The sequence below is a fragment of the Caloenas nicobarica genome, chromosome 22, assembly GCF_036013445.1.
Source record: "Caloenas nicobarica isolate bCalNic1 chromosome 22, bCalNic1.hap1, whole genome shotgun sequence".
NCBI classification, from domain to species: domain Eukaryota; kingdom Metazoa; phylum Chordata; class Aves; order Columbiformes; family Columbidae; genus Caloenas; species Caloenas nicobarica.
This window is the reverse complement of record NC_088266.1, coordinates 4,337,453-4,363,580: the sequence shown is the minus strand read 5'-3', so window position 1 is coordinate 4,363,580 and position 26,128 is coordinate 4,337,453. Positions and strand designations below refer to the sequence as shown.

Genomic DNA, 26,128 nt, shown 5'->3' with positions numbered 1-26,128 from the left:
AATATTAGTGTTATGCAGCCACATAGTATTTTTAATGAATAGGTTCATAGCAGTTTTCTGAAGTCAGACTTCGAAGGCAGATGCTTCTCCTTCTTACGAGTAACATTCAAAACCTGTTGTTTAAATTCTGTGTGGTGGAATGTCTCTAGGTGATGAAAGAATGTTATTTACTGTCTGTCTTTACTTCCCAAGATGCTTTTGTCCCGCAGATGAGTTGTATATTTTTAGTGTCGCAGGTCTGTTTCAGATTAAACTGGACAGCGGTTGTCGCCTATAATAACTTTCAACTGGGTCTTCTGCAGCACGGGTGTTTTATTAGTATCATGGGGTGTGAAATTAAGGCAGAGGTCATATTCATATTGTCCCTTTCATCAGATTAATGCAGTTTGTTTCATCAACTGTCAAAATAAATGGGGAGGAGCGTTACAGGTTTTGAAATTGCTGAGCAGTAAATGTTAAACTTGTCTTACACAACCGTTTGAGGGACAAACACGGTGTTCTCCAGCGCAAATGGCTTTCCAAGGCAGCAAATACATCCTTAAAATCTGTACGTCAAGGGTATTTTAGTACCTCGGAACGGAGAAAGGGCAGTAAGACTCGGCTCGTCTAGCAGGTTAGGAAGTAAAGGCTGGATATTCGTAGTTTGGCAGGAGTGAACACCCCACCATGTCGAGAGGCCAGAGGGCATGCAGGGTGTGCAAACAAACGCGTTGATTTGCTGTTGCTTTATTTCCCCTGCGCAGATTCGTCGGAGGCGCCTTGCTCGGCTGGCGGGAGGCCCGTCCTCCCAGCCCACCACGCCGCTCACGTCCCCGCAGCGAGAGACCCCACCGGCCGGAGCTCCAGCCCCAGGGCCATCCCATAGTCTAGGCCTAAATGTCCACAGCATGACCCCAGCTACCTCTCCTATAGGTGCATCAGGTAGGCTGGCACTGGCGACAAAAGTTATTGTTGTGCATCTAATGAACGGTATTACCCAACACCTTATCTTTGGAACACGAACGCAATTAGTGATGTTATTTCTGCTGTTGCTAAAAATAATTTTCAGAAAGAAACATTCTAAAATGGTGGATGAAGGTACTATTTGTTTTCGTTTTCTGAATAATAAATAGATACAATTGTTTTCCAAGTATCAGTAAACTAATAGCATTTAGAATGTGTTACCAAAGCATGAAGAAGTTTGTAATACAGTTTCATATTACAGAAAAGAAAGTAAATCTGTCAAGGAGAGGAGGGGGGGGAAAACCCTTTTCAGTCTTGCAACACAGTGTTTATGGATTGGTTTCTAGGTACATTTGAGCATATAGTACTAAGTACTTTTTTGATCTTTAATTAGTAGCATTTGGCACAATTAAAAATAGTAGTCTCTGACTACGTTGTCAATGTAAGAATAAAGTATTCACTTTCTCCCTTGTATTATTTTGCCAATTTCCCTATTTACTGGAGTGAATAGGAGCAAGGTGTTTACAAATGGTATTTATTTCAGAAGATACAAATAATGCCTGATCTGTTAAAATCAGGCAAATGCAGAAAGCGTGGAAAGTTGTGAGGGTTGCTCTGTAGAGAGGTGAAGACAATATTCTTATATATAATAACACTTTTGACCTAAAAAAAACCCCATAAATTTGATTCGAAGTTGGACACCTTGGAAGTAAAAACAAATTGTTGTGTTTTCCAGTATTGTGAACTTTATCTGAAAACTTAAATTGTTTTGTATGTTGCGTTACTGAGCTAAGAGGTTCACAAACCAATCTCAAAACAAATGTCAAGATTGTTTTAAACAGATTTTCAATATGATTTCTAACAATTTGATAGAAACAATGTTTTTTTCCAGTGCTCCCTGATAAGCATGCAGAATTCTTTATTTACCTACTTGCTTTCTGAAATGTGTTTTTCCCTTTGGCAAGTACAGTGATTTACAAGCATAAATCTTGCAATTTAATTAAAGTGCTGTTCTGAAATGCCTAGAAGTGACTCTTTCCTGCGTATTTTGTTGCCTTGTATCCAAAGCAGGACAGAGAAAAGCTATCAAAAGCATTTCCTGAGAAAAAAACCCATTCCAGATGGAATTTAACACTCCGCATTGTCCTCACGGTTATAGACAGTAACCCAGCAGCAAAGGTGCCTTTTTTGTTTAAGAACAGTGCAGAGTTCACTTACTGTCTTCACTCAGCCTGTGATTACGTGACCGTTTTAATCCATCTTAGGTCTGACTCTGGCTGTAATGAATATTTCTTGCTGCCTCTCCCCCTGCTGTCCTCAGCCACTCTGTGGGGAGGTGGCTCAGGAACTTCAATCAGGTGAAAACTAACCCAGAAAAAATGGTTAGTTTTTGAATAGATGAGGTCCTGATGCTGCACAACTGTGTCAACGATAACACCAACAGAGCAGGAGGGTGGAAACAGGCGCCTGAAGGTAGAAATGTCTGTGTATTGGCAGACAGGTTTGCCATCGTTTGAAGTGGTCACATAGCTGAGACCTTAGACTTGTGTTGTAAGAATTCCTCGATCTGCACTGCACGGTTCCTAATTATGCAGACAAGATTGTTTGGTGACCAGGAATAGAAGTTACCTGGTCAGTGTAGTGTTTGCTTCCTACAGTGCCGTTCATTGCAGCAATTTAATGTGTATCTTTTTTACACCAGGGTAAGAGAAGTGGTTGAATTGGGGAAAAGATCAGGAAACAAAGTGTTCACAGCTGATTATCTGCTGTATTTATTTAGCATAAATGAAGACTCAGCTTACGCGGTGTGGTGTGCAGGAGCTCCTTTGAGCAGCAACCTAAAATGACTGCAGAGGATTTTAATTCATTTGGACATTCAGAGAGCAGCCCCAGCACAATAGTGTCCTTGTGAGCATCAGAACTGATGGGTTTTTTCCCGTATCCTCACCCAAGTTAACTCCGTTGTAATGGTGTGGCATGAAGTCCTGTTCTGGCAGGACTGACTTTAGAGGGGCTTTGACAAAATCTTAAGGTAGAGCCATCTTATAAGAGATCAGTTGATCAGTTTCCTAGTGCTTTTTTAATTTTTTTTTTTAAATGTAAGTGAATCTCTGAGCACTTCATGGATGCAAATTTACTTGTGTTTTCTGTGCTGTAATACAGGTAAGAATTCCTACATTGCTGCTGCAAGAGGAGGAAGAAAGTTATTATCTGTAGTCAAATGTGAATAATATTAACATTTATTTCCTAATGCATTACTAAGAATGCTTAAGAGCTGGATTGAAAAACAGTATTTCCTTTTCCATCCAAATAATAGTGCCTTCTCATCTCTGTAGTAGTAATCTTGGTGGTGCCTTTTCTCTAGGAGTAGCCCACCGAAGCCAGAGCAGCGAAGGAGTGAGTTCACTCAGCAGTTCTCCATCTAACAGCCTTGAAACACAATCTCAGTCTCTGTCTCGGTCTCAGAGCATGGATATTGATAGTGTCTCCTGTGAGAAAAGGTAAAAAACACAGCTTGTCTGAGCCGGCAAATACTATTCAATGCTAATCATCGAAACCACTTACACAGGAAAATAATCTGCCATTTCTCACTTCCAACTGTGTTAATGCAAGAGGGTTAAATGCTTAAAAATGATACACTGTTTGGGCCACTGTAATGCTTTTTCTAGTCTGGTTTTAATAGGAATTCCTGACCTAAAGTGATAACAGACAGAGCATTATGTTTGACATTAAGTGGTGAGCGTGTCTAGTGGGGGTAATTCAGCTACTCCATTTAAAAAAGAAAAGGTTGTGGGGTGTGATAGCTGTGTAGTTTGTGTTGCCTGCTGAAGAAATTTAGTACTGTGTTTCTGGAATTCGAAATAAATGTAACATGAGAAGCATTTATCACCTAGTGATTTTAATTGCTCTTTGTGCATATGGCTGTTCCTACTGCTTTGGTTTTTCTCTGCTGCTTCTACTTAAGGTGACACTCCATCCAGCATCTTACAGAGGACTGTCTGCAGCTTTCTACGAATTAATGGGCTTATTCTCTTATTTCCGCTTACAGTATGTCCCAGGTAGATGTGGATTCAGGAATTGAAAACATGGAGGTTGATGAGAATGATCGCAGAGAGAAAAGGAGCCTGACAGATAAGGTTGGTCTGGTTTATGTTGGCTCTTCTCTTCCAGATGTTGTATGTGTGTTACTGCAACATCGAGCCTCAGGATTTCATGGGAGAACCTGTTCACGTTCTGCAATTTGGAGTTAACAGTGCTGGTTTTTGAATTTTCAGTGTAATGCATCTTTCTGTTACATAAAAAGTTAGTTTTATTTTATGAAGACTTCACCTCAAACTTGCTAAATTCAGCTTTTGCTTATATTGTTGTGTTTTCCCTCACTGATGTAGCCTGACGTGGCTGCAGCTTTGCAGTGTGTAGTATTCCTGGGGCTTGCCTTGCGTTCTCTACTTTCTCAAAAGGGACAACGCTGGTTTTTGAAGAAATTTCTTTACTAGATCTGTGTATGGTAAGTATTTCAAATAATGGAATAGAAACAGGAGCAAAGGCCTTAGGATGGAGGAGTGATGCAGAGTTCTAGCTCACACTGACTTCCGTTGTCTCTGTATTTTGAGTAACTGCTTTCAAGAGGTTGGAACTAGCCCTTGGATGTCATCTGTGAACAATTTCTTCACTACATTTCCTCTTTAAAATTTGCAGGAAGGAAAATAAGTCAAGACTTCCAATATCAAAGCTGCATTTCAATTGTCTCCAATTGGCTTATGAATGATATTTGAGAACTCTGAAGAAAATGTCAACAAAATGACCTATTAATGCCCAGATCTGTTTTTTAATACGCCGTAGGTTTGAAGAAGTATTTCTTAAGATGCTTCTGAAGATTGTTGCAGCTTATTTGTGTAGCGTTTAGATGTCTGCTAACAAAGTACTGCTTCAGGTGTTCTATATGCTGAAGTAATGCTATGTAATAAGGTTTTCTCGATGAGAAGAAAACAAATAAGAATATTTTGCTAGGTTTAGACAAGTGGTAGAACCGTTTAAAGTAGAAAAAGCAAGCAAGCACAAAGCTCTAATGCACTTCTAAAATGTTCACATGGGCCTTAAAATCAAATGACAAAGAGGACATAAAGCCATAAAGAAATGGGCCGTAAGCGTAGCAAAGTTTCTACACCAATCCTTGCAGTGCTTGTTAGGTGTCTTTGTTTATTCCTGCACTGTCAGGAATAAGGTCAGTTTGTAAAAGCCTGACTTAAAGCCACGTAGCAGTAACCCTGCCGCAGAATCCTTTCCAGTCGATTCCAAGCTGCAAGTCAGGCGGTCGGACAGCTCGCATTGTGCTGCTGCGAAATAAATAGCTCAGAATCAAGGACAATCTTGAAGGGGGTGGATTGGGCAGCGGAAAGTAAAATAAAGCTCTGCAAACTTGCTTCAGTTCCTCTTACTCATTTGGAGACACCAAGAAGTCGATAGGAGCCAGCGTGGTCCTCCATTTATGAGCAAAAAATTTTCTTGCCTGGTTATCTACATCGGAAATTATGTCAATAATAAAGAATTCTCTGCAGAAATGGGCAGGAGAAGTGCTTGAAAACGGTAGAATAATAGTAGAGTGATTAAGTCAATAAAAATATTAATGTGCCATAAAATATGGTTTATTAAATGGTTTGAGGGAAAGCTTTTGAAAAGGGTACAGTGCTGGTAGTTGCTGGAAATGTCTGATAACTCCAGGCTTACCTGGTGGGCTTTATGAGGTTTAAATTTAAATGGAAAAAGGGAGCTTTTTAGTGGCAACCTTGGTTTTTTTTTCAATCTTCAATTTGTTCTTCCCCATTGACTTATTTTTTTAGAGAAGAGTATTACTGTCTCAAGAAGTGTGACACATAGCAGTTCAACATGCACTTGTATTAGTCAAATATCATCAAATTTTTTTTGGTCTAGGAAATATCTACAACTCTCGCAGGAGAACTCTTGCAGGAGAATAACCTCAAGGCTAAAATTTTTCCATCTTCGAAATCTTATGCAGCTGAATTTTCTGTTTTGTGTATTATGTTGCTCTTTCATTGTTGGTAGAAGAGTGCAGGGGGGATAGAGTTTCTGCATCTCTTTTGTGTTTCTTGAGGGTTTTTTCCAAATAAACTTTGACAAATACATTTATATTCCTTCAGAAGCATACAGAATGTGCCATTAAGAGCTAGTCTGAAGCTGTTTAAAGGAGACCTGCATCTGATAATTTCGTGACTTGACTAATACAATTACAAAATAATTTGATTTTTTTTTCTTTTTTTTTTTTTTCCAACCCCCTAACAAAGGAACCTCTGTCTGGGTCTGAAGTATCAGAGGAACAAGCTTTACAGCTGGTCTGTAAGATCTTCAGAGTGTCTTGGAAGGACCGAGATAGAGATGTTATCTTCCTGAATTCGCTCTCTGCTCAGTTTAAGCAGAACCCAAAGGAAGGTAGGAATCATTACTGTTGTTAGGAGTTGTTTCAATTGAGTGATGTGTTCCCTACTCTTCATTTTGAGCTTTTTCTCTCTTCGCTACAATTCCAGAGCCACCTGTTTGTGGTCTCTGCTTGATTTCAATGCCTGCAATCAGCAGATGTAGCAGGAAACGCAATCCCCAAAAAGGAACGTGGGACTGACCGGTTGTGGCTCCTGTTACAGCCAATTGCTGTGCTCTTGGTGGTGGTTTTCTGTTGTCAAATAGTGTGCTGATATTGCAGTGTTGCTGCATTTTCTTTTTTTTCAAAAACCTTTTACTGACTTAATGGGTTGTCCTGCATCATAACAGACATTTGGCAGTTAATTTGATAAGCCAAGAATTCTTGATTATTTTATATAACAAGTTATATTTTATATGTCAGTTAATAGATATGACCAAATTAAAAATTGTTATTTTATGTGTGGGCTTGTGGGCGTGTGTGTGCACGTTTTTTTTCCTTTCTTTATGACACAATTTGCCCAGCTCAACAGCAGGGTTGGAAAATATGAGAGGGACAGACCAGTTGAGTTCAGTGATCAACAATAAAAATATTAGGTCGTCTATGATATTTTGTACTTTCCATAGAAGTTATGGTTTCGGGTAGCTGTAATTTCAGAGCCTAGTTGATAGTGATAAATGTGTCCGTCTGTTTTTGCAATAAACAGCAGTTAATTCACAGAAGTAAATTACTGTCCTTTTTAGTGGAAATCTCTGCTAATGTTTACATCTCACGTTCTCCTCCAATGCATCGATGCAGACAGGAGGTGAGGACACTAATTCTCTTGTTCTTAACAGTGTTTTCAGATTTTAAGGACTTGATTGGGCAGATTTTGATGGAAGTGCTGATGATGTCCACCCAGGCAAGGGATGAAAACCCGTTTGCCAGTCTGACAGCTACATCCCAACCGATCGCTGCAGCCGCCCGCTCTCCTGACAGAAGCCTGATTTTAAACATGGGCTCGAACCCGGGAAGCAGCCCCATGTTCTGTAACGTGGGCTCCTTTGGTTCCAGTTCGTTATCCAGGTGACTTCTGATGATAACCGAATGCTGATTTCACTTAAATATTGATTGTTAGACTACAGTAGAGAGAGGGGCATAGAAATGTCTCAAGAACAACAAGTAGAATAGATTTTTAAAGATCTTCACTCTTTTTCATGTGGATGTCCCTCCATTTCACCATTTTTGATTACGTTGCCATGGCTAGAAATGTATTTCATAGGTTAAAGCCGTGTAGCTGGTTCCTTCTGAGAACTACCCCTAACTTGCATCAGTGAGGGCTCTGACTCTTAACTTAAAACTGTAGAACTGTGTAGGTTGTGACATAGTTTTATTCAACACTAGTAAAAAGGAATGATGTGTGTGAGCTACAGAATTATTGCTGAAGAGTCATCAGAAGGGCAAGGGCTTCTCTTGCTCATTTTATCTTTTTCACCCTTTTTCTGCATATCCTAAATCATTGCCTTTTTTTTTTTTTTTTCTTTTTCCCCTGTAACTGGTTTAGTCTCTATGGGACTAGTCCAGCTCCTCCTACCACTTTCACAAGCTATGTACCAATGACTGGTTCATCTCTTACCCCACCAGCCAGCTCAGTTGCCACAACATCTGTGCCTCCCATTACTGCCAGCTCTCACCTCAGAGCAACCAGCCCTTCTTGGACGCAGCCTTCCTCTCCGAGGTACCGGCCATACACTATTGCCCATTTTGGGGGCTTTTCAGCTTCTTCCATCCCGCGTTCCGTGAATATTCCCATCCCGTCTAGTTCTCCGAGCCCTCCAGCCATGCCGGTCGTCCCCTCCAGACAGAGACCCACAACCATGGGTCCGCCTTTGTTTACTGCTTCACCCAGTCCCTTGCGCAGGCGTTCTTCTTTACTGAACAGGATCCCTTCTAGGTATTTCACAAGGACAAAAGAGTGTGTTTAATGTGTGCCGTGCAGGGTGTGGCATAATCGTCTGATTTGGAAGAATTTACGTTTGTGCTGAGCTCACCCCACTCACCCCGAGTTGGTTTCTGCGTTTTGGTTTGTGCTAATCCATTGACTTGCTAACGAGCCGTCTTTGCCAAAATGTTAAACCTGCTTCTGCAAGCGTTTGAGGTGTATGCAGTTACTTTATAGGTAGCAATGTTTTTTAATTTCCTCCTCTTCTTACATCCATTCCTGTTAAACTATGGGTTTTCTGTTCAGTGGCTGCTGCTGGGTAGTAAACCAAACAGACCTCCTGCTCTGAAATCAGTTTTTTCAGTAGGGCTTCAGTTGATTCGCTGAAGGTTGTTGCTGGCTGGACTGTGCTAGATTTAATTCCCTAGTGCACCAATTTAAATTACAGATGAGCCTGTTTCAGTGCACCAGGCCAAGCGCTGCTGCAGTTTCTCTGTGGGCTGCTCATGGAATCCCAGTCCCTGCAGGATGGAGAAATGAGCACACGAGGTTTTGGGACCACAACGTTAAAGTTCACCGGCCTAGAGTTGTAATACTTACTATTCAGTCATGTGTAAACACTCCCACTTCAGCCACAATTTTTCTTAGGTCTCCAAAATTCTTTTTAAATTTTTGGTTTGTGAACGTGTGGTATTCTGGTATGTGAATAGCTTGTAGTGGTGTAATAGAGCATGTTAGCATAGTCTTGGTTTTACTAACATGAAGTCATCTGTTGTCTGCATGTTTAGTGAAGATGATTCTTGGCAGACTTACAAAGAAAAGCTGCCATTTACTTTTCCTTTTGGCTTAAAAAAATCTGATGGCCTCTTTCATTTTTGTTGTGGTAGTATATACGACAACCCTTTCTCCCTCCTCCTCCTTGCCGTTTCTGATGTGTCTGAGGACAGTAGTGATGAAGAAAATGAAGATGATGATTTTTCTTGTGTCCAGTTTGGGTCCAGGTATTGGAGAAAGAGAACGTAACCTGCATGTTTGGTTGCTTAGGAACTAACAGTCTTTGTAGTGTCAAGTGTTATTCAGAGTAACTTGGGAAATGACTAAAGCCAAGGAGATGACTTGGATGGGTTTTTAAGATGGTGTAAAAACATGTGTAATGACTGCTAGTTAGTCGGCTCTTTTTTGAAGAGCTGACTAAGATAAAGTAAATGTTGATCATACTGCCTTTTAGGTTTAATGAGCATAGTTTCTGAAATGATGTTTGAGTGGAACTGTATATGAGTAGAAGGACTATTATTCACCCATGGTTGTTATTTTAAAACCAGTGGTGCATCATGTGCATATTTTTCTATCAAATACTGAAAAATGAGGACAGAGGTTAACATATACAAAAAGATAGAGCGGCAAATAGCCAGCTGATGCAAACAGTATTGACTTTTGCTGAAACTTCATTGCTGCTTGACAGCTGAGGATCGCTCTTCTATCTCATAAAGAAAATACACCTGAAAGTTTGAGCTGGTCCTTTGACTACTAAGTAGTGGAGGCTGATGTAGTTGGAACAGCCAAGAATGGAGGAGGAAGAACAGAATGTCTTACTGTAAACCAGACACAAATTGTATAGCAAAGCCCTTTTATTTGTGCGACTTAAGATGTGAAAACAAAACGAGGATTTCTGTTAGTGAGTTCTGTTTGGAAGTTTGCCAGATAGCTGTGCACAAAACCCTGCAGAACATGGGATATGCCAAGGAAAAGAAAGCTTTGGGAAATGTGAATGTGAGGTAGGATCTTCTCTGGTTGTACATTCCGTTGCAGAGTAACGCTGCAATGTCTTGGCCGATACAGAAATGTTTTCCTATTAGGACTGAGGTTGTAATGATGTGTAAGGGAAACAAGATTAGAGTTCTAAAGACTAAATGTATGTTGAACAACTGGAGGAAAAAGAGTTCCTCCAGGACTTTCAGTCCCCTTTGAAGTATTTTAGTTACAGCAAAAGCCAGGGGAAATCCAATTGCTTGAGCCTTCTAAAACTAAGCTAAGTCAAGACTTTAGGAAGTATCTCGTGACGTCAGGGAATGCCCAAAAAGACTCGGTATGAGATGATCTTTTTGCCCCCACTGGCTTTTCTGTCTGTGCTTGTATGTTGGGACAGGACTGCTAAAGCCAGACTGGGAACTAGAAGAGTTTCCAATAGCATCTCCTCTTTTTCCATTCCAGTCTAATTTCCGGAGGGTGAACTTGATAAAACAGGTTTAGAGTTTTTTGTGTACGTGGAATTTAGCATTATTTTCCCCCACTGTTTCGTTTAATTCTTATCCTGTTGACAATTTAATCCGAGTGTTGGATTGAGTTGCAAAGCCTTTGGTAAAGATTCCTGAGGCTGCTGTGCTTCTGAAGCTTTAGTTTGTAAATTATATCCCGGCATTCGGCAGACAGCAGTAAGATGTTAGTTAAATTATAAACACAATGACTGTACAATTATGCAGCAACTTGCGTTCGGAAAATACCGAGGCATTCCCTGTGTGTATGAGGGATGTATGAGCTTTGCATTAGAATATTTTCAGTTACTGCTGCAGTGAAATCATTTAACAGAATGACTAACTGTAGGTGTAGTAGGTTTTTTAATATAAATTCATGTTCTTAAAAGGGTACTTTTTAAGCTGAATGTGTGAAGTCGAGGTTTAAAAGAGAGATTATAGAAAAGAATGTGTGTGATTTCATGGTCACTGAGCACTATTTTAACAGAGCTACATTTTGCATGAATTAGTTTTAATTGAATAACTGAAAACAAATTATCTCTGCAAAACGAGATGCTGCTGTTAGAGCCCGTGTTTCTTAACATGCTGAGCTACCAGATGCTCAGCAGGAAAAACCTTTCCCTGATCTGTTGGTTGGACTGTAAAGCTTGCACAATACATTTGTACGGCTTGATTATTAAAATGTAAATTATTTTACAGTTTAAAGGAAATTCCAGTTTTCACACAGTTTGTAGTTTTAATCATGTTTTTTTTAAAGCTGCATTTAAGGAAAGAAATACTCTTATTTTCCAGTTTAAGATCTGGGGTTTATAAATCGGTCTTCATTTAAATCTACCCTGACTGCACACAGACTTTTCTTTGAAGAATAGCAGTAGACCATCCACGTAATTGCTATTTTTTAGTTCCATTTACATAAAGTGAATATATCTTGTCTTAATTCCCTTCTGTAAAGTGGGGATTTTGCTCTTAATTAGCTTTGCCAAGCTGTTATGTAGAGGAGAATCCTGTTGAGGTAACAAGCCTGAGATTGAGAGTCGTGAGGTCTTTTCTCATTTTGGTATTTAATTTCTCATCTCAAGCATGGTTTTGTTGCCGTGGATTTAGTTTTCACATTGACAATGTCAGTATTTTCTCCCCCTGCCCTCCGAGGCTTTGCTACTTTAATGAAACTGCATATTTTACTGTAAGGGAATTGAAATGCACAGAGTTGAAATTAAACGATCTTTAATGTGGAAATTTTAAAAGGAACACTTGCTTTGATGTATATCCTCCTGTTCTCTTCATTCTCCTTCCTGAGAACATATCAAGCGATGATCTGTAGCCCTGTCTGTCAGCTGCGGTCTCCTCTCCATGTAGGGAGGCTCTTACTTTCCCTGGGGTTCCCAGAGTTGGTGAAATTTCTACCGTTTTGAATTCTGTGTCCAGAGACGGTGCAGAGGGTGCACCATGGCAGGGAAGTGCTGTGATGTCTGAGCACGCCAATGGTTTTGGTGTCAGGTACAACTTCAAGGCTGGTCACTTTCGCTGTTGCCACATGAGAACAAGATTTATCGATTCCCGTTAAAGTCGTGCACCTTATTGCTGTCTTTCAGATACTTATTCATTTAATAAGATACTGGATTCTCCAGTCATGTTATGGTACAGCTGAACTTTCAGAGTTGGACAAGCTGTTAAATGGAGAGCTCCTAAATGATCTTAATTATTGAGCCATGTGTGTGATGGGCTGAAGTCATCAGAAAATTGACGGAGGAAGTCAGGAGCTCATGAATGATTTGACTGCACACGTGAAGAACTGTACCTAACGCTTTATTCCTTCTTCTTGTGTGTTTTAAAGTATGGGAGGCTCTGGCAGCTCCAGTGTTTCCGATTCCTGCAGTGACCACTTCACCATTGAAAACTGCAAGGAGACAGAGATGCTGAACTACCTCATTGAGTGTTTTGACAGAGTGGGAATAGAGGAGAGAAAAGCACCAAAGGTATGTTTCCAACGACGTTTCCAATGAGTGACATTGTGTTGGTGCTGTCGCAGACACACCTCTCGCTGCTTAGTGGGGAGAGCTGGTGGAAATTGGTGGTTCTTTCTTGATAGCTTTGTAGAAGTAGACTTATAGAATTATAAGGTCCCTTTGACTCTTATTAATTCATCATATTTGAATCACATATCTGTTTAACGCCTCTAAAATAAGCACTGTGTTAGAAACTGTCCTTCCCCTTTTGATTTAGTGCACATTAGCCAAGTTTATTCCATGTAAAACATACTTTTGTGAGACCAGCTCCCTATCAGCGTTCTATATTCTGCCTGAAGCTTTTGCCTCTGGGGAAAAAAAACAACCAAACAACACTTTTTATATATAATCAAAGGTTTTTAGCTGGAATAGTGCGAATCTTAATTTGCATATTACATTCATACTGCATGAATAAATAAATTTATCATATTTCCAGTCTGTTCTGTCTCTGAATACTTTTAGTTTGTGTTAAAATAAAGTTATTTTTATCAGATGTGTAGCCAGCCAACAGTTAGCCAGTTACTGAGCAACATCCGATCCCAGTGCATTTCTCACGCTGCTTTGGTGCTACAGGGATCCTTAACACAACCAAGGTAAATACAACTGATGCTGGGCATGGAAATCAGATTACTCTGGGATTTTATTTTTCTTTTGAGGATTAGATAAGAAAACTAAGATCAATTGTGGGACCAGGATACCTTTATAAATATATGCTGGAGGAATAGTTTATTGTTCTACTATTGGAGACTATTGCTTCCATTGATATGTTGGTGGAGAGTAGTTTAAGCATTTTTTAATTGTTTGGGTAAAATCCAGGTTGATTTGAACAGTTTAAATGGAGGATCTGTGTTAAGAAAGCTGTTTTCTGCTTTAATTGATGCATAAACTGTTGTACTTGCAGATTGTTGGGGCGTTACTGTGAGAGTCAGTAACCTGGAGAGCTGCATCTGAGGAACAGTCTTATCAAAATGTGTAGCAAAAAAATGTTTAAGTGTCATAGCACTTGTTTATTTCACAGGGTTTACCACAACAGCTTGGGTAATATAAACCTGTGTGTAGACATTCTACACTAAATCAAGACTGAGATTTCAAGTGCCGTTGTTTAGCAAGCAGCCTGTTTAGTTGGACCAGTAAAAAAGTTTTTAAAAGTAGGATAGGTGACTTTTACTAAAGTCTGCATTATTTTGTGTTTGTGTTTCCAAACAATACGTCTATAATTTTTACAGGTGCACCAATTATCCATTGTGCTTTGAGATTAGTTTTGTCTTTATGTGAACCAGTGTTGACATTGGAATGAGTTTTATACATGTAATAAGGAAAAAAAGACACTTTTTCAAAAATCCTAGGGAGCAATTAAAAGGAAGGACTGTATTAATTCAGAAAAGACTAATGTTATATTCTTTCATTAATCTGGAAAAACAAACATCAAAAATGTTGCTCCTTCAGTAGTTGAGCTTAACAAAGGGTCTTTTCATTAGAGAGGAGTAGAAGGGGGAACCAATTACTACACAGAAGCTGCTATTTTCTTCCAGCCTCATTAAGCTAAAGTGAGATGTTGGCAGCAGCATCTGTTTCAGAATAACCTTTCCATAAGTAACTTGAGAAGACGAGGTTAGTTACTTCTGAAAGGAGTAGGTGCGTCTGCACATCCTTAGCTCTGATTACTCTGACATTTTTGCAAATACTACTGCAAATAATCAGTAGTTTTAGATTATTTTTTCTTTATGTACAACTAAAGGTCATTGCAGCAGCAGTCTTTGCTGGTACCATATATGCTGTGCAGGAATCTCCCATTTGGCTTCATCCAAGAATTGGTGAGAACGACTTATCAGGATGAAGAGGTGTTCAAACAGGTAAGGCATAGGCAAAAAAAAAAAATAATGATATCATATGATTCTACTATTTGCAGTATCCAAGAGAGTGAATTTCCAGAGGTTTATTCTGCATCTCACAGTTCTGTACCTACTACTCCAGGGGCTGGCAAACTGTTAAGCACTTGGAGTTTGGTTTTGTTTGTTTTTAACTCATTTAGCATTTTGTGAAAAAGACTTTCATTATTTGCTCGTTCTAATTGTTAAAAGTGAATTTAATGATTGAATAACTTACATCTCTTTCTGGACACCTTTTAGTAGAAGTTCATACAGCTGAAAGTAAATTTAAGACCGTCAAAAAGTGGTTATGGAAGGTATTGGAGGTCACCTGGAGAAGAAAACCATTCCTCTAGCTGAAGCAGAAAACCACCTCTTTATGGTCCTTTTCTGTAATATGATTTAATAGGATTTTTTGTTTCTCCATAGAAGCCACACAATATACTTAACATTCATTGGGACCTCTTGTTGCTATTGTTGCTAAATTACTGTAAGGGTTTATTTTGTGAGGGTATGGTTGTCAGAGCTGTGTGATTGGGACTTACTAATTTGGTATAATTAATTTTGATTCATCAGTTCCTGTCATGTCACTTCCTCTTCCATAGCAAACCTTGACTGCTGCTTGTTATCATTACTCCTACTACAGTTACAACTTACCTGCACAAACCCAACCTGCTCACCTGACATGCAAAATTCAAGCTGTATTTTTACCCCAAGTGTAGGGGGATCTTAGTTTTTCTTTTGTGTAACTTGCAGGATTTGAAGAATGAACAGGCATTTCATGCTGCATACAACACTGGTGTCATTTATTGCTTACTGCTCTTGAATAAAGTAAACTACTTGTGTTTTTACAGATCTTTGTTCCCATCTTACAAGGCCTGGCTGCAGCTTCCAAAGAGTGCTCCCTTGATAGTGACAATTTTAAATACCCCCTTATGGTAAGGACTGTTGATTTCTAGAAGCAGTTTCTTTATGATTGCTGATAACTTATGCAGATTCTATGCAAGACAATGCACTACAACATTTTGGGGCTTTCTTTCATTAGTGGATTACTATTAAACTTTATGTTGGAAGCGAAATGTGGTATGAGATGTGAGAAAGACCGCTAAAAATCCAGTAGGGTCTGAGGCCAATAATATCTTAATGTACAGAGTCTATATATGGGGATATTCAAATGTTTATATGTATTGCTCTATGTAAGATTAATCGCATGTATGCATGATGAAATCCATACTAGTTATAACACTGTGGATATTTATAAAATCTTGCTAAGCTCCTCCCGATTTAAGTCTGGGAAATAAGGACCAATATCCACGCCAATGTTTGGACCCACTTTTGTATGTGGGGAAACGAAAATCTATTGCATTAAACCCAAAATTATTTGAATTGGTGACTATTTACTGTAAGAAAATGTCATAATATTCCCCGGCTAAAAAGCTGGGGGTTTATTTTTAGGGTTTTTTAAGTGTATACTTTAGTTACATTAATCCCTAGATCTGGTTCTCTCCTACTGCTTTTATTGACAAAACAAAAAAGTCTCTTGAAAAGCATACTTGGCCACCAAAGAGCAAGCTCAACTCTTGGCTAAACTGACCATTGTCAGCTTGCGCCTTCAGATTTTAGGATCTTCAGCGTACGATGCCAAAAAAGGCCGTTACATCGCAGGTTTAATTTGTGCTTCATCTGGACGGGAGTGCTGCAAGTCGAACTGGTTGAGCAGCTGTGGTACTTTTGCAAAAATAACCATTTTTGCTGGTTCTGTGTTTTTCTGCTCTTCTGTTACTCCCCCCCAACTTAAATTGTGAATTGTCGCAAATTGATCTTTTGGCTACAAGTAAGGGCTACTTGAAAACGATATTCCATTTTGATCATCTCCAGTTGGCACAGTGTGCACCCAAAGGCTGGAATAGTGGTTACTAGCTATAGTATAATTGAAGAATGAGAACATATAATGCAGGAGAAGCAGGATGTGTGAAAGCCTACAGTATTTTTCTGTTTTCAGAATCATCTGTTATAACTGCTTTCTTTTTTCTGTGCTGCAGTTGAAAGTGAGTTAGAGATCTGGGATAGGATTCTTTGTTTCTGGCTTCTGTGTTCATCTGACATTTTTCCACTCTGATTCAAAAGACAAAGGCCTTGGTGTATGTATAGAACAATTGCTCTATTTATTATTGTTACTGACTTTTATGTGGCAGTTCAGGAGTCCAGCAAAGGCATTGTTATGTTCCGAGCAAACAAACAATTTGCACAGCTAATTTTTGAAATAAATGCAATAATTCATTATCCTGTGAGATGTGGTAGCTTTTTAGTGACAACTCGGAACAGATGTAAAAGCTAAAATGGGTGCAGGGTGTGCTCTGGATCGTTCTGGAGCTCTTCACCGTTGTAGAAGAAGGAAGCTTTTCCACTAATAAAGGGAAGAAGGTGTGGCTCTTTCAGCAGTTTACCATGTTAAGCTTGTTATTTGCAGACAGATTAATTAGGAATTACACACAAAAGTAATTTTTCTTGGGATTTCCTTATAGGCACTATGTGAACTTTGTGAAATCAAGTTTGGGAAAACGCACCCTATGTGCAGTTTGGTAAGTGTATCCAGCCTGATTTTTCTCAAGTTAAAAGAACCATGTAGCTTATTTTGTTGTTATGTTGTACGATACACGTTGACAATCTTCTTCAGAACTCTAACCAGGGGCTCATGCTAAATAACTGTTTAAAGTCAACTAGCAAAGGGAGGCCTTTTCCCTGAGAATTTTGAAGAACTAGGGCAAACAAGACTTGCTTGAGTTGCTGAAATACTGAGATGTTTCCATGTAGCTCCCAGCACGACTGAACGCTGAAGAACGAGGCGTGTGGCAGACGCTGAAGGTGACAGTGCAGATGAAGCAGCACGGCTGATGTGACGACGCGGGTTAACTTGCTGTTTCTTCTGTTTTCTAGGTTGTCTCTTTGCCCTTGTGGTTGCCAAAATCTTTAAGCACAGGTGCAGGAAGAGAACTGCAAAGACTTTCCTACCTTGGAGCCTTCTTCAGTCTCTCTGTCTTTGCTGAAGATGATGTAAGTGTTCCAGAAGGGCGTTGGTAGTAGCATGGCAGTTTTTTGGTGGTTGTTGGTTTTTTTTTCCCCTTCCCCAATTTATTTGATATATTTGCCAATATTCATTCTACTTTCAGAACAAAGTAGTTGAAAAGTACTTCTCAGGGCCTGCCATTACTCTTGAAAACACCCGGGTTGTGAGCCAGTCTTTGCAACATTACCTGGAATTAGCAAGGGTAAGCATGGGCTTCGTGTTCTTGGCATAGATGAAGAATATAATTAAGATAATCTACCTTCTGTATTCAACAACAAATCAGTTGGGATATGGCTGCAGGGAATTGGGAGAAGAAAACAGACAGTGCTACAAATATTTCTCTAAGGCTGTAAGCCAATTCAAAAAATAACAGAACAGTTAGTCATGGATTATAGTTCGTATTAAAGGATGAGTAAAAAAATGCATATTGTATTAGCAGTGTGCGTGTTGCACTAGTCTTCTATATACGTTTTCTGTAACTAATTTCAAAACTAATATATGCATATTGACAACAACTTTATAACAGAAGTTGTAGTTTTGTGGAATTTGTAGAACATAAAAATACAGAGCAAGAGAAAGCGGGAATGCAATGGTGAGAAGTATGTGCAAGTGACAGTGTTTACTTGAAATTTCAGCAAGAGCTGTTCAAGATTCTACACAGTATTTTACTGAATGGCGAAACTCGAGAAGCAGCTCTCAATTACATGGCAGCTATTGTCAATGCCAACATGAAAAAGGCACAAATGCAGGTAAATAAAGCAAATGCTCTTCCTGTAACCCGTGGCCCTAGTCCATGCACAGGTAGCACTAGATGGCTCATGAGTGGAGAACAAAATTGCTTTGAATGCCGACTGCCACAGGCAAGGAGCCCTGTCATCAGGCTTTATCTCTTTTAATAAGTTTCCCATTTCTGAAATTACTCTTTTTACCTATTTGATCCACTTTTGTTATTTCCTCTCTTAGGACTGACATGTCAGTTCATGATTAGATGTTTAAATATCTGTACTTTCCACCTTCTCCCCTCCTTACCCCCAAATCTAGGGGGACTTCGTTCAGTCCAATTGACTGTGTGTTAAAAAACTTATTTCCCAGCTGGGAAGTTGCTGGGCTTTGTTTGTGCGGTTCTGGAAAAGGAGTAATGCAGATATGGACAGGCACAGTTCCAGTGAAACAACAGGGATGTCTTTTTGTCGTTGTTTAATTAATGCATTGCACTCATTTCCTGTGATTAAAATCTGTGCATAAATCCTGAACAACTGAACTTTGCACCATTGTTGTTTTCATGTCCCCTTTTCAAAAGCAAACATTTGGAACCATTACGAGGAATATTTCTGTGAAATTCCAGTGAAGAAGTAATAGAAACTTTACACTTGAGATAAAAACTTATGAATTGAAGCTCAGCAACTATTTGAAACTCTGCTGTTGCTGTCTATACCTGTGGCAAACCATTCTTGAAAGAGGCCCTTTTCTTAAGTCGTCTACTTCTTTTTATATGTTTGTTTAATGTTCTTGAGAATGACTACTCGAACCATAGTTGTGATTTAGTAAGTGATTTTTCCCATCATCACAAAGGTTTCCTTACAGATCCACATTCTTCACCATTTCTCCCTTTTCTTGAACTTGCATAATTAATTTATGTTGAATAGTGTGAAAGCAGCCGATAATATCCTTTTAACCTTATGTCTTTACCTATTTACTTTCTTACCCTGCAGACAGATGATCGTTTGGTATCTACGGATGGCTTTATGCTCAACTTCCTATGGGTACTACAGCAACTAAGTACGAAGATAAAGCTGGAAACGGTTGATCCCATGTACATATTTCATCCCAGGTGTCGTATTGACCTCCCAACAGATGAGACAAGAGTAAAAGCAACAATGGAGGATGTTACAGCCTGGATTGCTGAACTTTGTGAGTACTCTTAGTGAGATACGTTAAGCATTTATTCTGCCTTCTGGTTTTGATACTGGAGGTACATGGAAGTACTTGATTCAGGCAAATAATTCCCCTATTCCTAAATGCTTTTTCTTGATGCTGTCCGCTCTTACTTGTTTAAAGAAAGCTGAGTTCAAAGTCTCACCCCTAGAGAAGGCAGTTTATTTTTTAATTTATTCACTTGTACTGCTTTTGTTTTCTTTGTTTGTTTTCTAGACAGGGATCCGTCTCCATTTTCTGAGCCGAAATTCCCAACGGAATGTTTCTTCCTAACCCTGCATGCCCATCATCTCTCAATCCTGCCCAGCTGCCGTCGGTACATCCGCAGGCTGCGCGCCATCAGGGAGCTCAACAGGTTAGGAGTTGTTCATTAGCTGAGAGTGCAGGCGCCCCAGCAGTGTCATCCTCTCACCGTGATGGCAAGTCCTATAAACTCAATGGAAATTAGAATGGCTGGGTAAAACTGTTCCCGAGTACACGTCATCTTCACTCTTTGTTAATCTGCTGCTTTTGGCCTGTACAGATTTTTACTCGTGTTCAGGGACTGTAGCCTGAATCAGGAATTCAAATAGTAGTGGGATGAGGATGTTAGTTACACAAGGCAGCTCAAATTGCTGAGAAGACCATTCTATTTAAAAGATAATTAAATGATCTTCAGAGCATTTTAGGATTCGTGACATTATTTAACACTGTTTTAACTTAGTCCGTGATGTGGTTGATGGTGTGTGGACACGAGTGCCTCAGGCACTTTGGCACAGCTGTAGTGGTGCACATAAAGTTACGTGTCTGATAATCAAGTCACGGTGGATGACATGTGATCTCAGAAACAAGACATTTAGTTGGGCCTGAGCTGTTCTATATGTCCCAGAATGTATTTACCTTTCTCCCTTTGGCCTCTGAAGTGGGATAACTTCTACTCTTGGGGCCAGAGGAGACGAAGCCTTCAGCAGTAAACTCTTAATATTGTTGACATACATGTAATTCAGCGTGTGGTTTACCATTTTAAAAATTATAAATAGAAGTTATGATGTTGACATGAAGATACTGCTGTTTTACATTTCTCTTGGCACAAATTCAAATAGGCTTTTATAGTTGCTAAACCTCGAAGAATACTCTGTTAAAATTAGAACAGATTTTTGTATCATCAGTATTTTCCATTGTTTATAATTGCACTCACTGCATTTTGGTAAACGTTCTTTGGCAGTAATACCATGAGTTCATTACAGGATTTTTGGACTGCGTTCATAGTGATTTCATTTTTAGTTTTTCAAGCATATGCAGGCCAAGAACCTGGGAAGCTGCAGAGAATGAAGCAGGAAGGCTTGGTATATATATCTTAAAGAAAAAAGTATTTTCGTATAAAACAGCCTGTGGATTTCTTCTAAATAAGCCGTACCTTTGGCTTGAAAAAGGAATTGCTTTTTTTTCCTTATTTCGAATTGTTGTGAAGGAGTTGCTTATGCAGGAATCTCCATCTAATGGTGCAGAGTGAAGCATTCCTGGCTTTTACTGACGTCGATGCGAGCTTAGCGTTCGGTGTTTTCCATGAGTTGCTTGCAACACTGAGCACTTTCTTCTCAATATTTGCTCAGTATTTAGCAGATGAGGAGGTTAAATGCCTCGTAGATGGCAGTACATATCGCCTCTGTCATGATAACTTCTTATTGCGTGTGGTTTTCAGGACTGTTGAAGATTTGAAGAACAATGAAAGTCAGTGGAAGGATTCTCCTCTGGCTACCAGGCATCGAGAAATGCTGAAACGTTGCAAGGCGCAGCTCAAGGTTTGTAAGTGATTCAGTTCTCAGCTAAATGCCTTTGTCAGCCTGTCTGTATGTTTATTTTGTGTCCTAATGTTTAAATGCAACTTCCCACTGATGCTCCCGAAAATGGTTTTGAATCTGTGAACCATGTGAGTACTGCACTAGCTGGTGGTCATGATACAATATATCGTTAATGGTGAATTTCAAACTCAGAGTAACACCAGGATTAACTTGGGCAGTATTCCTCAAAAAGAAGAAAATACTGTTTTTATTGGAGAGGGAACAGGAAAGGGATTGCGATTTGTTCAGGGGTAGTTGTGTGTGCACAATCCATGCCCGAGATGGAGACGGAACTCTCGAGTCCCTAATCTCATGCAGAATTCTTGCAAAGATGAGTACGTTGGGGTCCTCTCTTTTGAAGGTCTGCCCTGCTTAGGTCTTCCTAGTATAAATTGACACAAATTTTCAGAGCTGTATCACCAAAATGATTTTAATTGCACATTTTCCCACTTCGATACCTCTTATTTCTTTCATTGTTCCCATAAAGCTTGTAAACGGCTGCTCTGTCCCTGCAACTCTGAATTAAATGCAGTTTTTTCTTCATATATTGGGGCTGAAGTGCCCTGTTTTCTTCGAATAATTATAATAATTCACAGATATATTTATTAGCTTGGATAGGCTGGACATTCCTTTTGTGTCATCTTGCCCTGGATTAGTTTTTGCATTTTGCCTTTTGTGCAGAAACTGGTGAGGTGCAAGGCTTGTGCGGATGCTGGTTTGCTGGATGAAAACTTTCTCAGGAGATGTCTGAATTTCTATGGCATGGTGATTCAGCTGATGCTTCGCATTCTTGACCCTGCCTATCCCAAGTGAGTGTCGGGAGTATCCATGTAAATTTTGTCAAAGATATTTCAGGTCATGTTAGATTCTTTACTGAATTTAGCAGTTCTAGAATATTTTTTTCCAGTGTCTGCTTTCTTACAGGATTGTTACTTTATTTATGTCAGTAACATACATTCTTGCATGGAATATATGTCTTATTTATAGTTTAAGGTTCAGTTGCAGGGGGGAGCAACCCTTGGGTGTTTATTACACTTGAAGTACTGACATAGATTTTTAAGAAGTCAATGTCAGACTCTTGTAGTGTTCCCATAGGAGAGCTTGTGGCACTTCTACTTAACCCTGCTGTTTTACTCTCCTGTTCGTTGTCTCTCTTATTCTACAGCATAAAATTGCCTTTAACTCCTGAAGTTCCGAAGGTATTTGCAGCATTGCCGGAGTTCTACGTGGAAGACGTTGCTGAATTTTTATTTTTTATTGTACAGTAAGTAAAGTTCTATCCGAAGGAAACTTTGTACTACCATTTACCCCTGTAACGGGTGGGATGCACATAAATTTAGGGTGCAAAAGTAGTTTCTGAGCTATTCTTTAGTTATTGTTCTGGTTTTTAACAACAGCTATAAGATTATGGCATTGGCAAGCATTGCTGCAGACAGAATGCCCAGATGAGGCCAAGGCCCTTCTAACCTGATTTTTTTCTTGGAAGAAAATTGAAGTTTTTTTGGTTCCCTCCCCTCAAGAATTTTCTTCATGTTTTGGAGTTTGCCGAGTCCTTTTGATCTCATGATATGTTAAATCATCACTAGAATGATTTTTCCGAAGTCATAGCTTAATAAATAGGAAATGCTCACATTTATGAATTTGCTGGGACAAAATGCATTTGTACAGTTTTAGCCGTTTAGATGGACACAAATACTACTCAGACGTAATCCTGGGGTTCCAAAGCTGGTCTCTTTCTTCCTGAAAATGAGTCTTCAAATTCAGACTTCACTGTAGTGTATGATGAGGAGCTGTTTGCTTTGTCTTCCTGAGGTGCTGTTACCATGGTACTTCACAGCAAATTTGCTATTATGCGCAACAAAATAATATTCTAGTGTTTCAGGCTAAAATTCTGTAGAGAAAGATGGGAAATTATGATTAAATGACTAAACTTTTCCTGTGGCTAATGAGTGAGCTGAACGTACTTGATGTAGATGATAAATCTTCTGTAGACAATACAAGACTGGGGTTTTTAATTTTGTTTTCCGTGTCCCCCTCTCTTCAGATACGCTCCTCAGGTGCTTTATGAGCCCTGCACTCAGGACATAGTGATGTTCCTTGTTGTGATGCTGTGCAACCAGAACTACATCCGAAATCCTTATTTAGTAGCCAAGCTGGTAGAAGTGATGTTCATGACAAATCCAGCTGTTCAACCCCGGACACAAAAGTTCTTTGAGATGATTGAGAATCATCCTCTCTCCACTAAATTGTTAGTCCCCTCCTTGATGAAGTTTTACACAGGTAAGTGCTTTGTCTGTAGCTCACTGAGTGTACAGTAAGGCAAAAGGCTGTGTTAGTTGTAACCGTTAATCAAACAAACAAAACCAGGTAAATATTGAGTCTTGTAAAGCTGAGGCTTTGTTGCTCAGGAATTGGGGGAAATAGCTTTAGATTCTTGAGGATTCTAGTCCTTCCGCAGCTGCCGTGCACTGACAACTCTAGCACCATAGAGTGGTGTGACAATTGTTTTTGTGGTGTTTACATTCCAAACTGGAAGTCTTTTGTTTAAAACTTCTGACTGTGGTTTTGCTAGTCCTGTGGATTTGGATGTTCAAAAGGGCTTTTCACCCATAGAAACAACTGGTTTTGCAGTATTCCCGGGGTTTTCTTATTATTGAAATTTTAGACTGAGGGACGAAGAGCGGCATGGAGTTGAACAGAACAGAAAGTTTTGTTTTCTGAGGGGTTTTCTTTGGAAATGAGGTTGGTTCTGGGTTAGAAAATGGTCAGTGCTGCTTCTTTTGATGGGGATTAAAACGGAGACTTGTGAATGAGATGGAATTTCACCTCTTCAAGCCTGGTGCTTGAAACTCATCACACTAGAGACAGTAGAGGAGAGATTTGTATTGCAGGTGAATCCTGGTGGGAAAGGCTTTTGATTTCAGTTCTGGGATCTCTTTTCTTTTTCAGATGTTGAACATACCGGAGCCACTAGCGAATTCTATGACAAGTTTACCATCCGCTACCACATCAGCACCATTTTCAAAAGCCTCTGGCAGAATATAGCTCACCATGGTACATTTATGCAAGAGTTCAAGTGAGTAAGAAATTGCGTACGATGCCGCTTACTGTCATGCAAGCTGCTCAGGCCATGACCTGAGGAGATCATTACCAGTGGGAACGGGTGATGCTGCTTTCCATCACATTTTAAATGGCAGCCCCTTCCAGTAGAACTGGAGTGTTTCTAAACTGAGCTCCAGCCACCACAATCAACTTGGCTTGGGGAATGGGATCATTATTCAAAAGATACAGTGCAGAAGGAGTGGTGCTGGGGTTGCAGTCTGCTCTGCACACCCATCTACTCTGCCATGATAACCGTGTTTCAATGTTTTCAGCTCTGGGAAGCAGTTTGTTCGCTACATCAACATGCTGATAAATGACACAACTTTCTTGCTGGATGAGAGTTTGGAGTCCCTAAAACGTATCCATGAAGTGCAAGAGGAGATGAAGAATAAAGAGCAATGGGACCTGCTGCCCAGGGTGAACAGAGCTGTTTTTCAAAGTGCCCTTTACTTATTTTGATTTTTTTTTTTTTTTTTTTTTTTTAATACAAGACCACTAAAAAAGCTTTTTAATAAGGGGCAGTGCCAAAAAGCTGCTCACGAGAAGCAGTCCTCGATGCTTTTTCCTGCTGCCACTATGGCTGTGGTCACTCTGGACACGATTCTGCAAAAAACATCATTCTGCGTAGTTATGTTGTGGCTGGCAAAGAGCACGGTGTGAAGTGGAAATAGTATAAAGCTTTAAATTACTGTGCACTTAATTCTAAGTGGAGAAATTGAGACTTTAACCTTCTTGAAGGAGGTTTTGGAAGATGCTCGCCAGTTGAATTGACTTCAAGGAATAGAAGCTTTTATTTTTTAATGCATTGATCCTGCGTAGGTTCAATGCAGACAATTAGAGTCTTATACCCCAGGCCTTGGCCCGATTAATAATTGTGTGTGTTGACCCACCAATGTCAGGTATTTCTATTTTAAGGTTATTGATTTAAAAAAAAAAAAAAAAAAAGTTGAAAAGAAAAGCTTTAAAGATCTTGTTTGTTAAACTTATTCTGGTTTTTCTGGTTTGCTCTTCTGAAGCCTTTGTTCTGTCTGTGCCTACTAGCAAGGTAAAGCTGTCACTGTAGTGACAAAACGAGCAGGTACATCAGCTCCAGATTGTGCCAGTGTGGAATGTTTGTTACTTATGGTGATGCAAAGATCAGAGAGGAGCTCAATCGACTCTCAGATCCCACGCTGGTTTTGAAGTATTGGCATTTGGATGGAGAGGAAGCGTAACCCACTTCTGCAGCTGGGAGGAGCAGTTACAGGGTGTAGACAGACTCGGTAACCGTGGAGTCTTGTGACAGCATTTGCATTCATTTTTAGTGTTGCAGATTTCTGGAAAATTGGTGCAGAGTTTTCTTTAGTATTAGGTAGTAAAAGTGAGCTGTACCTTAAATGAAAAAATGTGTTTTATATGGATTGAAATTGCAGTCTGTTCTTTTGTCTATCTAGATCATGTGAGCATTACAGCTCTCAAGGTTTTGACTGGCGATGATGTAGGAAATTCCGCTGTACTCGTGACCACCGAATGTTTCTTTTCCAGGATCAGCAGCAGGCCCGGCAATCGCAGCTGGCTCAGGATGAGCGTGTGTCTCGTTCATATCTTGCCCTGGCAACAGAAACTGTTGATATGTTCCATATCCTTACCAAGCAGGTTCAAAAGCCTTTTCTCAGACCTGTAAGTCCTACTCAGATTTAATTTGGTTTCTAGCTTTTTTAACATCTCTGCTGTTGGATAATATCCTGGAAATGTTTGGTAGCCCTTTGTCTCCGTTCTTCACCCCTTTCTTCAGCTGATGA

At 39.7% G+C, this 26,128-nt stretch overlaps 1 protein-coding gene across 2 annotated transcripts in view; it reads left to right on the top strand.

Moving 5' to 3' along the window:
• UBE4B (ubiquitination factor E4B) overlaps positions 1 to 26,128 on the top strand; it is a 35,463-nt gene that overhangs the window by 4,123 nt on the left and 5,212 nt on the right. Inside the window, exons 2-25 of one of the 2 annotated variants that reach the window (XM_065650107.1) lie at positions 744 to 921; positions 3,308 to 3,443; positions 3,992 to 4,079; positions 6,246 to 6,390; positions 7,213 to 7,441; positions 7,920 to 8,309; positions 9,185 to 9,298; positions 12,384 to 12,525; positions 13,048 to 13,148; positions 14,294 to 14,408; positions 15,278 to 15,361; positions 16,949 to 17,005; positions 17,361 to 17,477; positions 17,594 to 17,692; positions 18,126 to 18,239; positions 19,203 to 19,401; positions 19,642 to 19,780; positions 21,107 to 21,206; positions 21,927 to 22,054; positions 22,411 to 22,509; positions 23,290 to 23,525; positions 24,195 to 24,321; positions 24,620 to 24,764; positions 25,872 to 26,006. In XM_065650107.1, coding sequence (XP_065506179.1) covers positions 744 to 921; positions 3,308 to 3,443; positions 3,992 to 4,079; positions 6,246 to 6,390; positions 7,213 to 7,441; positions 7,920 to 8,309; positions 9,185 to 9,298; positions 12,384 to 12,525; positions 13,048 to 13,148; positions 14,294 to 14,408; positions 15,278 to 15,361; positions 16,949 to 17,005; positions 17,361 to 17,477; positions 17,594 to 17,692; positions 18,126 to 18,239; positions 19,203 to 19,401; positions 19,642 to 19,780; positions 21,107 to 21,206; positions 21,927 to 22,054; positions 22,411 to 22,509; positions 23,290 to 23,525; positions 24,195 to 24,321; positions 24,620 to 24,764; positions 25,872 to 26,006 — 3,417 coding nt within the window. The remainder of the gene's footprint in view (positions 1 to 743; positions 922 to 3,307; positions 3,444 to 3,991; positions 4,080 to 6,245; positions 6,391 to 7,212; positions 7,442 to 7,919; positions 8,310 to 9,184; positions 9,299 to 12,383; positions 12,526 to 13,047; positions 13,149 to 14,293; positions 14,409 to 15,277; positions 15,362 to 16,948; positions 17,006 to 17,360; positions 17,478 to 17,593; positions 17,693 to 18,125; positions 18,240 to 19,202; positions 19,402 to 19,641; positions 19,781 to 21,106; positions 21,207 to 21,926; positions 22,055 to 22,410; positions 22,510 to 23,289; positions 23,526 to 24,194; positions 24,322 to 24,619; positions 24,765 to 25,871; positions 26,007 to 26,128) is intronic. The other variant, XM_065650108.1, reaches the window with a different exon arrangement.